This window comes from Setaria italica, chromosome IX (assembly GCF_000263155.2).
Source record: "Setaria italica strain Yugu1 chromosome IX, Setaria_italica_v2.0, whole genome shotgun sequence".
NCBI lineage: Eukaryota > Viridiplantae > Streptophyta > Magnoliopsida > Poales > Poaceae > Setaria > Setaria italica.
In genome coordinates, this window is record NC_028458.1 from 49,409,367 (window position 1) to 49,423,071 (window position 13,705).

At 48.2% G+C, this 13,705-nt stretch overlaps 1 protein-coding gene across 1 annotated transcript; it reads right to left on the reverse strand.

The window, feature by feature from the left end:
• Positions 1 to 2,793: 2,793 nt before the first annotated feature.
• On the reverse strand, positions 2,794 to 7,144 carry LOC101763381 (DDB1- and CUL4-associated factor 8). The gene is made up of 5 exons (XM_004984772.3): positions 6,067 to 7,144; positions 5,196 to 5,447; positions 4,279 to 4,422; positions 3,527 to 4,204; positions 2,794 to 3,430 (listed from the first exon to the last, which is right to left on the reverse strand). The coding sequence occupies exons 1-5, from the start codon at positions 6,310 to 6,312 to the stop codon at positions 3,188 to 3,190; spliced, it is 1,563 nt and encodes a 520-aa protein (XP_004984829.1). The 5' UTR covers positions 6,313 to 7,144; the 3' UTR covers positions 2,794 to 3,187.
• Positions 7,145 to 13,705: the final 6,561 nt, after the last annotated feature.

The window sequence follows — 13,705 nt, forward strand, 5'->3', positions numbered from 1 at the left end:
GGGTACGCTACCGTGGATTTGTTGGCTGCAACTGCGATGTAAGGAGTAAACAAGGCAGAGCAGAGAGCAGAACGCCAAGAACGGGAAGCTAAAATTCGTGCCTCATTACACGGGAATCACGAGCCACGGTCCCATGGCATGTGCAGCAATAAAGGCGGCGAACCGCCAGCTGTCGCGTCTGCAAAGGGCAGCACAAACCGAGAGCCTAACCAACTCCCGGTTAGGCCCCCTGTTACGATCCTGATCAGCGAGCCGCCAGCCAAGCAGACGCTGACACGAGGATCAGAGCGGATCGGGGAAGGCTCTGTCACGAAGAAGAGAACACACCAGAAGAAGGGCCACCGACAGCGTAGTTTACCCGCGCCCGGTTCGCGGACGGCAGCGCACGAGTCCCGCACGGAAGAACCGCCACCCGCCGACGTGGGGCGAGGCCGCGCCCGCCGCGTGCCTTCAACCGGGGACACGTACACCCCGGCTCTCGATGGAATCAGAGCGGTTGATACCTCGTTGCCAAATTAAAACCATCCTCTGAATACGCTTATATAATCGGGAGTGCGTGCCACCTCTGTACTAAGGCACTTGATCAGGCACGGTTCCAGGCGTTTTCAGAGAGAGAGAGAGAGAGAGAGAGAGAGAGAGAGAGGGGAGCTGGGAAGCATCGGCAGTGAGCCATGGCGACGGCGACGTTCGTGGAAGTGCTCCTCGCCATCTTCCTGCCGCCGGTCGGCGTCTTCCTGCGCTACGGCTGCGGCGTAAGTGAAGCTCTCACCCTGTGACAGGAAAGCATTCTCGTCTCCTGGAGAGAATTAGGCTCCTCCCCTGTGTTGTGCGCTTTTTTTTTTTTGACTTGGCATGATGGATGACGCAGATGGAGTTCTGGATCGACCTGTTGCTGACCATACTGGGGTACATACCGGGGATCATCTACGCGCTGTACGTGCTGGTGGCGTGAGGTGGTTGCAGAGGCAGTCTTGGGCGGGGGAGCATGTGTGCAATTCAAACAGCAGGCGGATGCATGCTGCCGAAGACTAGACCAAAAGTGTGTGGCTTGTACCTGTGTGCCTCAGTGATATGGATTAGTGTCTGATCCGGGGTTGTGTGGGTGGTGTTATCTACTGCAAGCAAGGTGGTGTAATTGGGGGTTATGGGGCGTGGTGTATATTCGAGCATTGTACGTTTGTTTCTTTCTTTGATCGTATAAGACAGAATTGCAATTGCTGGCATGTAATTGGTGTAGTATTGATTTGTGTCGCAATTGCTTATGGTTTGATGCCTCTGCTATCTCTTATCTGTGAGCGAGCCTTGTGACTTGTGAGCAGGGAATTCTTTCTCCCCTTTCTTTTAGCGCTAGTTTGGATAGTAACGGGCTCGAAAAGCTGTTTGGGTTGGAGCCTGTCCAACAAGCCTCAGCGCGAAAGAAACGGCCTAAAAGCGCCGAGCCGTCCACGCGCGAGCACGAGGCCCAGGGTTATACAGAGTTTGTTGCAAGTTGACTGGAGGCCCTCCGTCCGTTCCCTCGGCCCGATTTTACTGGGCTGCTTCTTGGGCCTTCAAGCCCACGCGACTCACCAGCAGCTCGCCTTCCGCGGCTCGGATCCCGCCGCTCGTTTCCGATCTGGTGGCTCCTGCGACCCCAGGGGGTGGACTACCGTCCACCCCTGGTCGGGGAACGGAACACCGACCACCCGCTCGCAGTCGCCGCTGTTCGCCGGCGGGTGGAGCGCGCCGCGGGTCGGACGACTCGGGTTGCTCCGCCGCGCGGACTGCTCGTGCGGAAGACGCGCCTGGAACGGCTGCCTGCCGTGCTGGGCGCCCGCCATCGCACGGGCACGGCGGCGGCCCGCGATCTACGCGCCGCGCGTCGGGCCTGCGCCACGGCGGCGAAGGGCAACGGCCACGCGCTCCTCGGACTCCGAAGCAAAAAGATCCTCTTTCCTCAGACGACTCTCCTGCTCCGGCAGCTCCAGTCGTGGCCGTTGGAGTCGAGGCGTGCACTGAGCCACTGTCCGAGAGCCTGAGTGAACAACAACGGCGTCGATGCCGTTCTCTGGGACCGTCGTCAACAACGAGCAAGCTCTGATGCCCACCGTCGTCACTCACCGAACACGTCGGGCGTCGATGCCGTTCTCTGGGACCTTGATCAAACTGCAGTCTTCTACAGAACGAGATTTGACCGAACCCCCGCGCTCTGGTCGCGCCGGGGAGACGTGGTGGAGTAGAGCAGTGACTGTCGCACGGCTGAGGGCCTCCATGACGTTCCCCGGAGGAAAACATCCTTTACCTGTCCGCTTCCTCGGAAATGCTCCGGGTCTTTCCTGAAAAGCCAACGCGCACGACAGGTCTTTTGGGAAAGTCAGAATTCTCTGAATGAATCTCTGATGTGCCATTAGCGTCGTCGTCTTGCCGTCACGGTCCGCCCTAAACACGAAGGCCTCCCCCGTCAGCATCATCGGCAAGACCAACAGAGGGCCGATCAAAAATTTACTGAACCCTATTTTAAAAGGAAAGAAACCTTACTGAACAACCACCGAAGTTGCAATGGCTCATCATACTCAGGAGTCAGGAAGTCGCCAGTAAAATTACATGAGCACAAAGGGAGGCATCAATGCACGCTATTATTACATCTGAAGACGTAACAGATCACAGCTGAATGCAGATGCTCAGAATTCAGTAGGCAAAATTGGCAACCAGAACATTGACTCAGAACCTACATGACTACATCGCTACATGTTTCACCAAAGCCAGCGAGTGCATTTCCTGGTTATTCAGGGACATCACATTGCCAGACAGGCGAAACAACTAAAATATCGATTTTCTCAATATTTCCACACCAAGGAAAGCCTATGTACATATTGCACGGGCAAAACAACAATTCAGACTCCATGAGCCAAGATACAGTTCATAATTACACATGCTGCGAGCACAATTTATGTTACTAGACTACATGTACGCAATTCGGAGATTGGGTCTATTGTGTAAAACTACAACAGAACACACGAGGAGGACACTGCCGCGCTACCTATTGAGCTTCTCCACTAAGTATCATGATCTATATTCCTCTGGGTGCATTGTAGGAGGCACATCCCGCATCATACCTTGGTATGTGAAATTGAATCTAAAACTTATGAAGTTTGCTCCAACATGAAACCAGGGCCAGGTTGCAAAGATAAAAATTCACCTGCTTTCGTTATGTCACTATGCATTCCCTGGGGTCAGAGTTTTCCCCTTGGTCCCTTTCTGCATTGCCAAATCCAATGTAGAAAGCCTCGTCATCATCACTGGCGAAATCCCCAGCAGCAGGTTCATTCTCCCTATGCAGTTCAGACTGTCTCCTATGCAACCTCAGCACATGCATGATGACATCAGATGAAAGTGTCACCTCAGCTCGTGAAGCGTCAACCTCTCTCCCCCGTTCATTAGAGGCTATTATCTGTTGATATAAACACATTGTAAGAAGTAAATCTGGAGGAAATGTATCAAGTACAAGTCCTAATCACTTGTATTTATATAAGCAAAAACAACTTACTTCCTTTGCATTCTTAGGTAGTGACATCACTTTCTTTGCTGTGGGTGTCCAAAGCTTGACAGTTTTGTCAATCCCACTAGTAGCCATGAAAGGAAAATGCGGGTGGGGTTCAATGCAGTTAACTACACTTTTGTCACCATTCATCATCCTCATCAATTCACCTCCCTTCTTCCTCCATATGAATACATTCCCGCAATCTGATCCACTCACAACATATTCATCGTTTGGTCCGAAGAAACTGACTCCCTTAACAGTTCGGTAATTCCTGTGACCTGAGTATGCTTGTGGCTGATCAAGCTGGTCGAAAAACTCAGGCTGTGCTGTTACAGGATTTGGACCAAGACCCATATTGTTTTGGAACAAATAGACAACCTCATCATTGTAGGATACAAGTATCTCCCTTGCATACGAATATGCAATACCGGTGATGTGGACCTTCCCACCTTTAATAAGGTGCTTAGGGCAGAAGGTATCTACAGGCTGGTTTATGTTTCTTGAATCATCCAACTGGAATCTCCTCATGTCATACAACCGTACATACTCATCAGAACCACCAATTGAAAAATAGTAAGGGTTCTGCGGGTCAATGGCAATGCTATTCAGTCTTACACGACGTCTGTCATTCAAGAAAGAATAGCAGGTGAACAGCTTTGTTGCTGAATCGCTTCTTAAGTCAAACTGTAAGTGGGAAAAAAGAGTTAAATTCCACTGCACTAATTGTGTATATTAGCAACAGTGGCTTAGTGACATACATGCTGTACCAAGCCATCCTCTCCACAACTGTAAAAGATGTAAGGGCTTCCTGGTTCGATAGCCACCTTATGCACCCGGGAATCGTGTTCCCCAACTAGTTTGGTTGTGACTTCGCCGCCCTCCTTCAGTCGCCCGACTCTTACCTGGGTGGAGGAAGTGGTTCATTTGGTTGCAATGAAGATAAAACTCAGCAAGGTGTTTTAGCATGGAGTACACGCAGCTGGAAGCCAGTAAAATCATTTCCAATATAATACACAATAAGAGGAAAAAGAGAAGTACGCAAACACTTAGTTCAAAATAATATGTACTGCAAGAAAACGTGCTAGTTAAGCAACATAAATGCTTCCGGACTAGGTCATAAAGATGCATGCATATGCACTTGTGGGAATGGAGATGTGTAGCCCTGTTTGCCGACAATTTCTACACTAATAATAATTTAATTATGTATAGCCCTAACTCTTGAAAGCACTATTCCAGTGAAGACAAAAGATATTTTATCACTAAAAGCCTGAGATAAAAACAGAAGTTTGTGTCATTTGCTTTTTGTGTTCTTGTTGAAGGATCTTGGGCAATGCTGATATAAGGATATAGATGGTGCTCTACATATGGAATAATAGTTGCCATCATGCCACCTAGGTTAAAAAACAAATTAGCTAGAACCATGGCAGAAGCTCAGCATGGTTCACAAATGTGTTGCACAAGTTAATTAGACTTGCAAGGTTGATGGCACAGTGTCACCAGTCTTTTCCATAAAAATTGATTATGATATTCTGTGCAATGACCTGAGTCTCTTTACACATGGTTCACGTGCCAGAAAATAAATCATGGTATAAGTACCTTGACCTTGTTTATGGCTTGTGAGACAAGTAAAAAATGTATTGTATATCCATTCAAAGCATTGTTGGTAGAGACAAACCTGGCCATCAGCAGCAACAGTTACAATGGTGCTATCATCAGTAAACGGCATCACACGAGCATGGAAAACATTTTCTTGGTGTCCAGACGGGTAAACAAGCCTTTTAGTTTTAGCAAACCAGTCCCATAGTATGATGTTCGTGTCATCTGAACCGGACACAAGAAGGTCACCAGCAGGGTTAAAGCTCACGGTATTAACACAGCCATCATGACCACGCAATTTTCCATACTGAGTCATCCGCATCACTATATACTACTCACACAAAGAAAAAGAAAATGATAAGCAGTTAGCCCCGCATCCAAGAATGGTGGTTAAAGCTAGAAACTCAGCATTGTAGAAATAAACTATTAGATACTAAATCTATCACAAAATTCATCACCATAATCTGTAATACAGCTCAGGTTAGATCACCTTTGCAACACACGTGATCCAGTAAGATATTTATCGAGCTTGAAAATGGATATCAACTAAAAGAAACTAGATAACAAGTAGAAACCAAACTTGAACAAAGCACATAAATCTATATCCTCCAGGTTACAAACAATAGGTAGAATTTCATCAGTGTAACCTATAGACCCTGACAATGGCCAATCTTATCAAAACCCTTAAAAGATTTGAGATTTACATCAGTAATTACATAAATTCTGCAAACTGAAGTTACCAAACTGATAAAGACAAGCTCACAACCAAATCAAGAACACAACCTACCCTCCAGCCATCATATTCTACCCAACCGAGAGATATATGAGCCAGTAAACCTTCCCTATCAACGTCCACCCAGCAGACATGCTCGAATCATCTGCCGACTAGGGAGATATCGAAGATTGGAAAGTACTAGGATTATATAGAAAATAACAGAGAAGAAAAGAACCTCGGAGCCGCTGATTCGGCGGGAGGAGGCGCGGGGGAAGGAGGAGCCGATATCGCGCCGGCCGACCTCAAAGAAGCAGCTGGCCTTCCGGCCTCCAGCGGCTTCGACGGCGGCGGCCATGGTGAGCGGTTGAATGCGAAAAGCCGAGAAGCGAGTGCGGAAGAAGGGGGATTTTGCGTGGGATATATGCCACTTCAACTTTGCGAGTTTGGAGAAATACAATTCAGCTATTCGTAAATATGCCATTACAATTCTTACCGTGCTATTTTGTACGTCTTTGATGCTCTCGGGTCCACTTGCAGGCCACCGTATTTAGGTATAGTCCAAAATACCCCCACTACATCTATTTCTTAATCTGACTGACGTGTGGGCCTCCCCTACCCATCCATCTTCTTCCTCCTACCTTTCTTCCCCTCTACCCATCCATCACCCGCAGGGCGTCGTGACGGGTGAGCCCGCGCGTGCAGAAGCTCCACCCGCCGCCAAGCGGCGACGGCGGCGCGGAGCTCGCCGTGGGCGAGGACATGCTCTTTGACCCCCTTCCGGCACCGGAGCTCGCGCAGGAACTCGAGGAGGCGGGACGGCTCGCCGGGGTCCATGGAGAGAAGCCCCTTCGGGTCGGGCGCCAGGCCTGGCGGCCTTGATTTCACCCCTGGGAGGCGGAGGCCGGCGGGTTCCTGGAGGAGGCGGCCCAGGTGGGGGTAGGCGTGGGTGCCCGGGAGGTAGCGGAGGAGGAAAGCGGACTCGCGGCGGTGAGGCCGGCGGCGCGGTGGAGGAGGTGGTGTAGGCTGGTGGCGGCAGCGGCGGCGCGGGTATTGTTGGGGCTGCGAGGGTTCGCCGAAGGTATTGCCGCCCCATTCCAGGCCCGCTCGAGCTCGCTGCCTCCCGCCGCAGTGAGGAGCTCGATTGGAGGTGGAAGGATAGGGGGATGGGGACAGGGTGGGGCGCGCGGCGCGGAGGTAGAGGAGATCGGCGTGAGCTCGAGCGCCGGTGGTCCATGGCGCAGGTGCGGAAGGAGGAGGATGGAGGAGGGCGGCGTGAGCTCCAGCACCGGCGGCTCCATGGCCGGGTGTGGATTGTGGGAGGGGGGGGGGGGGAGTGGAGAGGGGTGTGGATGGTGAGACAGCGGAGGTAGAGGAGGTCAGCGTCGGGGCGGGCTCGAGCTCCGGTGCCGGCGGGCGGCGGCTCCATGACCGAGAGAAAGGAAGGAAGGGGATGACGAGTGGGACCGTATGTCAGTGAGATTGAGAAAGAGAAGTAGAGGGGTATTTTGGGCTATACGTAAATACAGTGGCCTGCAAGTGGACCCAAGAGCGTAAAGACGTAGATAATGGCATCAATGTCAGAATTGTAATGGCATATTTGTGAATAGGAGAATTGTAATGGTATTTCTCCAAACTCATAAAATTGCAAGGGCATATATCTAATTAATTTTTTTAAGTGGTAGAATCTGCTAGTCGAGGCTCAGGATGGTTCTGGGATTTGGACCCCTCTTATCACGAACTTTTACTTTTCGTGTGCTTCTTTCTTTTTCCCCCTTTCCCGTATGAGAAAAAAAAAAGAAAGAGACTTCTAAGTTTTTTCTAATCTGTCCGACAGATATACAACGTTACCTGAAACTGTCACTTATGATGCTACTCGGTTATTTGTGCACATTTATGTGGCGCAATTCACGTGAATGTTAACACGTTGGGTTGCGTAATTTTAAGGTCCAATTATCCGACACTCGTATTTTTTGCTAATTATTTTTTTCCTATAGTAGGTGATGTTATAATTTTGTGAATCTCAAGATTTATTGACCCAACCACTCAAACCCGTAAAATAAATTAAGGTAGTTTTGTTCACCTCTCAACTATAGTAAATGGACAAGAGTCTTCTTCTAGCACCAAGAAAAGTAGAAGAGTCTCATTTATCACGGTGCAGATGTTAGAGCTATGCGTCTTCATTAGAAGATTGTTTCATATAAAGCGTAGATTTTTATGTGCAAGATATGGCTAGTTTTCCAATATAAATTACTGCAACAAAATCGACGGTATGAATTTTACTGGTGTAGCGTCCCTGTTATTCGAAGATGGAGCCAGATCTGCGAAAACTCTAAAACAGAGAATTTCGTTGGCACGTTGTCTTGTCATCTTTAGATAAAAGGTACCGTCAGACTCTGCACGTACGGACATGGACAACGTGGTTTCTATCTTGCACTACGCCAATACTGATGGCCAGCGTACTATCGCAGGTCCAGGACGACTGGACGATCATGCTGTACAGGAACTAGGAAAGCAAAAGCTACGCTTGAAGATGATTTGCTGTCCAATACCGATGGCACGGATTGAGGTTGGATAGCCGGATTTGCGTAACTAAACAGAGGGCGCGGCGGTACACAGCGCGGTCGGGTGGGGATGAACTAACATCACGACTTCCCAAGATCGAAGAAATCCGTGCAACAGGGTGAGCGATAATGCAATCCATCAAGCCATCCCTCTCGCCTGCGTGACAACCTATCTCCACTATCATGTAGCGTGCGTTACCAAAAACGTGTCGGATGCGGGGTGCAGACGGCGGGGCCACGTTCGTACAGGGCACCCCGTCTCCGGTCGCTCTCGCGGTGACGCGGTGCATCGCTCGGTCCCGTTCGGGCATCCAGTATGGCAAGCTGCCAACCCGTTCCAAGCGGGATACGTCGCGGCACGCAAAAAAACCCCCGCGAAATCAACCGCGGCCGCCGCGATCCCGGCCGGGAGGCGGCCACCGTCCCACCTCGCGCTAGCTGTGCCCGTGTAATCCTGCTCCTGCCATGGTCGCGAGTCGCGACGTCCTCCGATCCGACCCGATCCGGCGACCCCACGAGGCACCGTACCGCGCGTATGTACAAACGCAGCCCGTTCGACAAGCAGAAGTGCTCCAAAGCTCCAAATGCTGTACGCCGGCATGCGGCGCGCTCTTCCTCCTGTTCTCCACATGCGGGTTAAGCGTCAGTGTCACACCGCAACGCTTAGCGTGAGTACATGGACGGGTTGGTGGTGGCAGGTCACGGCCTGGTCATCACGGCTGTGCCTGCCGCTGATCGGGCAATGCGGCAGGGAAAACTGTTTGCGAGACTAGTCCGATGAGCCCGTCGCCGTCAATGCCATTTCTAGGACCTTGGCTCTCTCGATTTGGGGAGACCGTTGGTGTGCCAAGCCTATCTGCTTTATGCCGACTCCTTTTGCAGGCTGAGACACTCGCGGGCTACAATTCGACGGGCAAGCCCGACCAGTATTAATTTACCCAGCCCGTCAGCCCGATAATAACAAACAAGTGGCTCGGCCTCCGTACTACCCAAACCACACACATATTGGATCCTCAACTGGGCCACTTTACTTTGGTGGCCGGATGCCAGGATCCTGGGCCTTCTGCCCCGATTGCTATTGACCACCATGAACGTACGCAGTGCGTGTCTTGTCCAGTGCAGCAGGTACCGACCGACTGATGACGACGGAAGATGATGTTGTTCTTTATTCGCTTGCTATCTCGTGCCTCCTATTATCTCTTCTGTCGGGGAGGCACCAGAGCCTGCTTGATCCAAGTGCTAACGGATAAAAGTGGTAAACTTTATTCATTAGTCCATCCAAATAGAAAGGTTAATGAAAAGATTAAACTTTAGCCCACTCTAAAAATACAAAAAGCATTAGCTAGTGGGGAGGAGCTAATGGGTGCTAATGGCTTGTGAAAAGATAAAAAGGGTGAAAGAGAAAGGGGGTAGATGGGGTTAATGAAAAGATTAAACTTTAGCCCACTCTAAAAATACAAAAAGCATTAGCTAGTGGGGAGGAGCTAATGGGTGCTAATGGCTTGTGAAAAGATAAAAAGGGTGAAAGAGAAAGGGGGTAGATGGGGAAATAAAGGGCAAAAGTGATATTTTATGGACTTTAACCCTATCCATTAACTATGTCACCACACGGAAGTGATAATGGGTGGAAGTGAATAGCATGTCCAAACCGGTGTTTTCCCAAGAGAGAGCCCCTGCGTACGATATCGGCATCATGTCGAGCCAGTTCAGACTAGAGAGACAGAGGGCTGAGCCTTGAAGAAGAATTTCCATTTGGCGACTGACAAGACGTCAAGAGGAACAGCCTGTTCCAATCGGACCCTGCAGGCTACAACAAGCACAGCATAGCGCACTGCACGCATGGCGACGTCGCGTCGGGGAAAAGCCACTGACACCTATGACCTAGCTTAGCATCTATGACCTAGCTTAGCACGAAAACAGAACAACCGAGCTAGCCATCAGAGTGGAGTCCTGACCCGCTACTCACCCGCCCAATCCGTCCAAGCATCCACATGTAATCCTCGCGTCATCTCATCACCGGTTCGCGGATCGATCGGCGATGCCATTGCTACCCGCCTACCCCCACCGCTGCCCAGTTCTTCTCCACTGCGCGCCGTAGCCCCTCCTATCCTACCTCGTGCGCGCACGTTGATATGAGACAGTATCTCCCTCCTTCCCTCCCTCCCTACCTGCCTACATGGCTAGCGGCGTGCCTCTGATGTCCTAGTACAATCCTACAGCCCACAGGCCTTTGGCGCCTCGCTGATCATTGATCGCCAGCTTAACCGATGCACACTGCTAAAAAACTCGGCAGTCGTTACGAGACTTAGTATCGGTTATTTTTTTACCCGGTACTAATGTGAGTATTAGTACCGGATTTAAGGGCTAGTTCCACAGGAACCCCCGTGATCCCATTTAGTACCGGTTGGGGGCTCCAACCGGTACTAAAGGTCACCCATTAGTACCGGTTAGAGCCCCCAGCTGGTACTAACTCCCTCCTATAAATCAGGCGTCTTCTTCCTCCTGCTTGAGCTATTTCCTCCAGCTCGGGCTTCATCCATTCATGGCGAAATAGGAGAGGTGCTACCGGTTTTCTGGGGATTTCACTCATCCAAGTGATTTAAAGGTTAGAAACATCATCGTCCTTTGATACATGGTTAGTATACTAAGTTTTATGCTTTAGACCTAGAGTAATTTGTGATTTTTAGAATAAGGTACAATGGAGAAAATTTTCATTTATATGCATGTGTTAATCACAGCTCATATTTGTGATTTTCACAATAAGCTACAATTTTTTGGATGCTATATTTTGTATTAGTCAAAGAAATTGATATGAGGTCATAGGAATAATTTCATAGTTTAGTCCTTTACAAATATGAGCTAAATAAATTAGGGGAAAAATATAATTTGTTCATATTTGAGTCATTTGCAAATATGAGCGAGATAAATTATGGTACATAGAGATAATAAGATGAAATAAAGTATGTAATTACTTATTTTTAGAATAAGCTACAATGGAGAAAAATTTTATTTATATGTTATGTTTGAGCTAAATAAATTATGGGAAAAAAATAATTATTCATGGTTTAGTAATTTGCAAATATGAGCTAAATAAATTGTGGTACATAGAGATAGCTACTGCTGCTGGAGATAGTGGCGATGGTGGGGGCGATCGTCGTTTCTCTTGCGGTAAGGGGAAAACCATAGTTGACCCTCATGATAAGCCAAAGAAAATGAGCACGCTTCGTTATTTGAAAAGATGTTATGAAAATGATGTTGCGGTGGGTCAGGAACCTCCTTTTGGAGGTCGTTACGCTCCACCACCAATCCTGAGTGTTTTAGGTCCACCGAGTACTACCATCGCAGGAGGCACAAATAAACCACAGGATGAGGCTCGGTCAGTGAAACCTTCATTTTCGCTGCCTAAGGATGCTTAAAGTCCTCCTAGATAGTATTAAGTGGATGGTTTGTCGTAATGTATCATGTTGTTTGGGTTTGAAATTTTAATTTTGTGTATTTCTATATAAACTTTTAGCAATATTTGAGTTTGTCATAGCGTATCATGTTGTTTGGGCCTGAAATTTAAATTTGTGTATTTCTATCTAAACTTTCAGCAATATTTGAATTTAATGGTATTTGTATCATATTTGTTATGTTTCATGTATAATTCTATAATGAGCAGAATATCTTTGATTCGGTAATACTTTGTAGATGGATCGGCAATGGATGTATAACGTGGACAAACACTCCATGTAGTACATTAATGGCTTGCGTGGTTTTCTCGATCTGGCAGAGTCCAACAAGCCGCCGTCTGATTTCATTTGTTGTCCATACTTACGCCGCGATCACAACCAAGGGATGTTCGTCAAGAGGAAGGTTACTAATGTTCCATTAACGTTCCATTAGATGATGATGTTTTATGTTTTAAAACCATTATGCTGTGTTTTATGGTCAAGTAACAAATTAATGTAATAACACATTATAATGATATGTAATGTATTGTGGTCAAGTGATAAAGTTTTGTGGTCAAGTGATAAAGTAATGTAATAATGTTTTATGGAGTTATTAAACAACTAACTTTTCCATGGTTAAAATATTAATTATTTTGGATTTTTTGCACCATTAACTAATAAGTAACAAATTTAGATACAATTAAACAAGTACATGACTAAGTCATGGTAACCATATTAATAACACTATAAGCACTATTTTTCTAGATTTTTTATAGTCGAAATATTTGTTTTTTTTTCTAATTTTTAAGTTAACATAAGTATTATGAACATTTACAACCTATTACTAACTTAATATTACTATTTTTACTATGTTTGATATTGAAATGCATCTAATATTTTTATTGTATAGATCTAATTAATATTGAGATAACAAACTTATTTTTGCAATTTTATGTACGTTATTTGATTTACTACGCAATAAATAAATATAATAGCAAATTTAAAAGAAAGTATATAAAACATTTGTCTTGGCGGGAACTGAAATAGTGTGATAGAACCTCTTTAGTACCGGGTGGGGGTGAGGCTCGGTACTAAAGGGGGGATAACACCTCATCCCCTTCCTTCCCAACACTGCGATCATCGTCCCCTTTCTCACCGGATCCTCCGTCGCCGCCTCTCCTCCACGTCGTGGGTCGCCATCGTAACGCGCCCTCGGCGCCTTCTCCGACACCGTGCACCCCCGTTGCCCTCATCGCCCCCTGTCACCGACACCCAACCTCCACGCCGGCGCCACCCATCCTCCATGCTGGCACCGCCCCTCCTCCACCGCCGCCGCCCTAGCCTCCTCCACCGTACCGGTGCCGCCTCCACTCCGCCGCCGTTGTGCTCCCGCCCGACATCAACGCCTCCCTGACCCAGCCGCCGGCGCCTCCCCCACACCGCCGCCCCTCTTCCACCATCGCCGCCCCTCCACACCGTACCGGCGCCGCCTCTTCCACTCCACGCCGGCCTCCTCCCCGTGGACGCGACGCCGGCCGGCCTCGCCGACACCGGTCCCGCCCTCGACCCGGCTGCCGCCGTCTCCCCCACCCTGCCGCCCTTGACCCATCCTCCACGAAGCGCAACCGGCTGACCGCGGGCTCCGTTTTCTTCGCTGACGTACGCTCGCGGCCGGCCAACGTCATTTTTTTCTTTTTTTATTTCTAGAAATGTTGAATTAGCTAGAAAATATAGAGAAATTCTTGAATTAGCTAGAAATCCTATTAATTGTAATTTGTACAACACACCTTGTTAGAAAATCATGTTAATTATTAGTAATGTCTAGAAATACTAGAAAATTACTTTGATCCTTTTAGAAATTACCAAATTATTTTAGAAATTG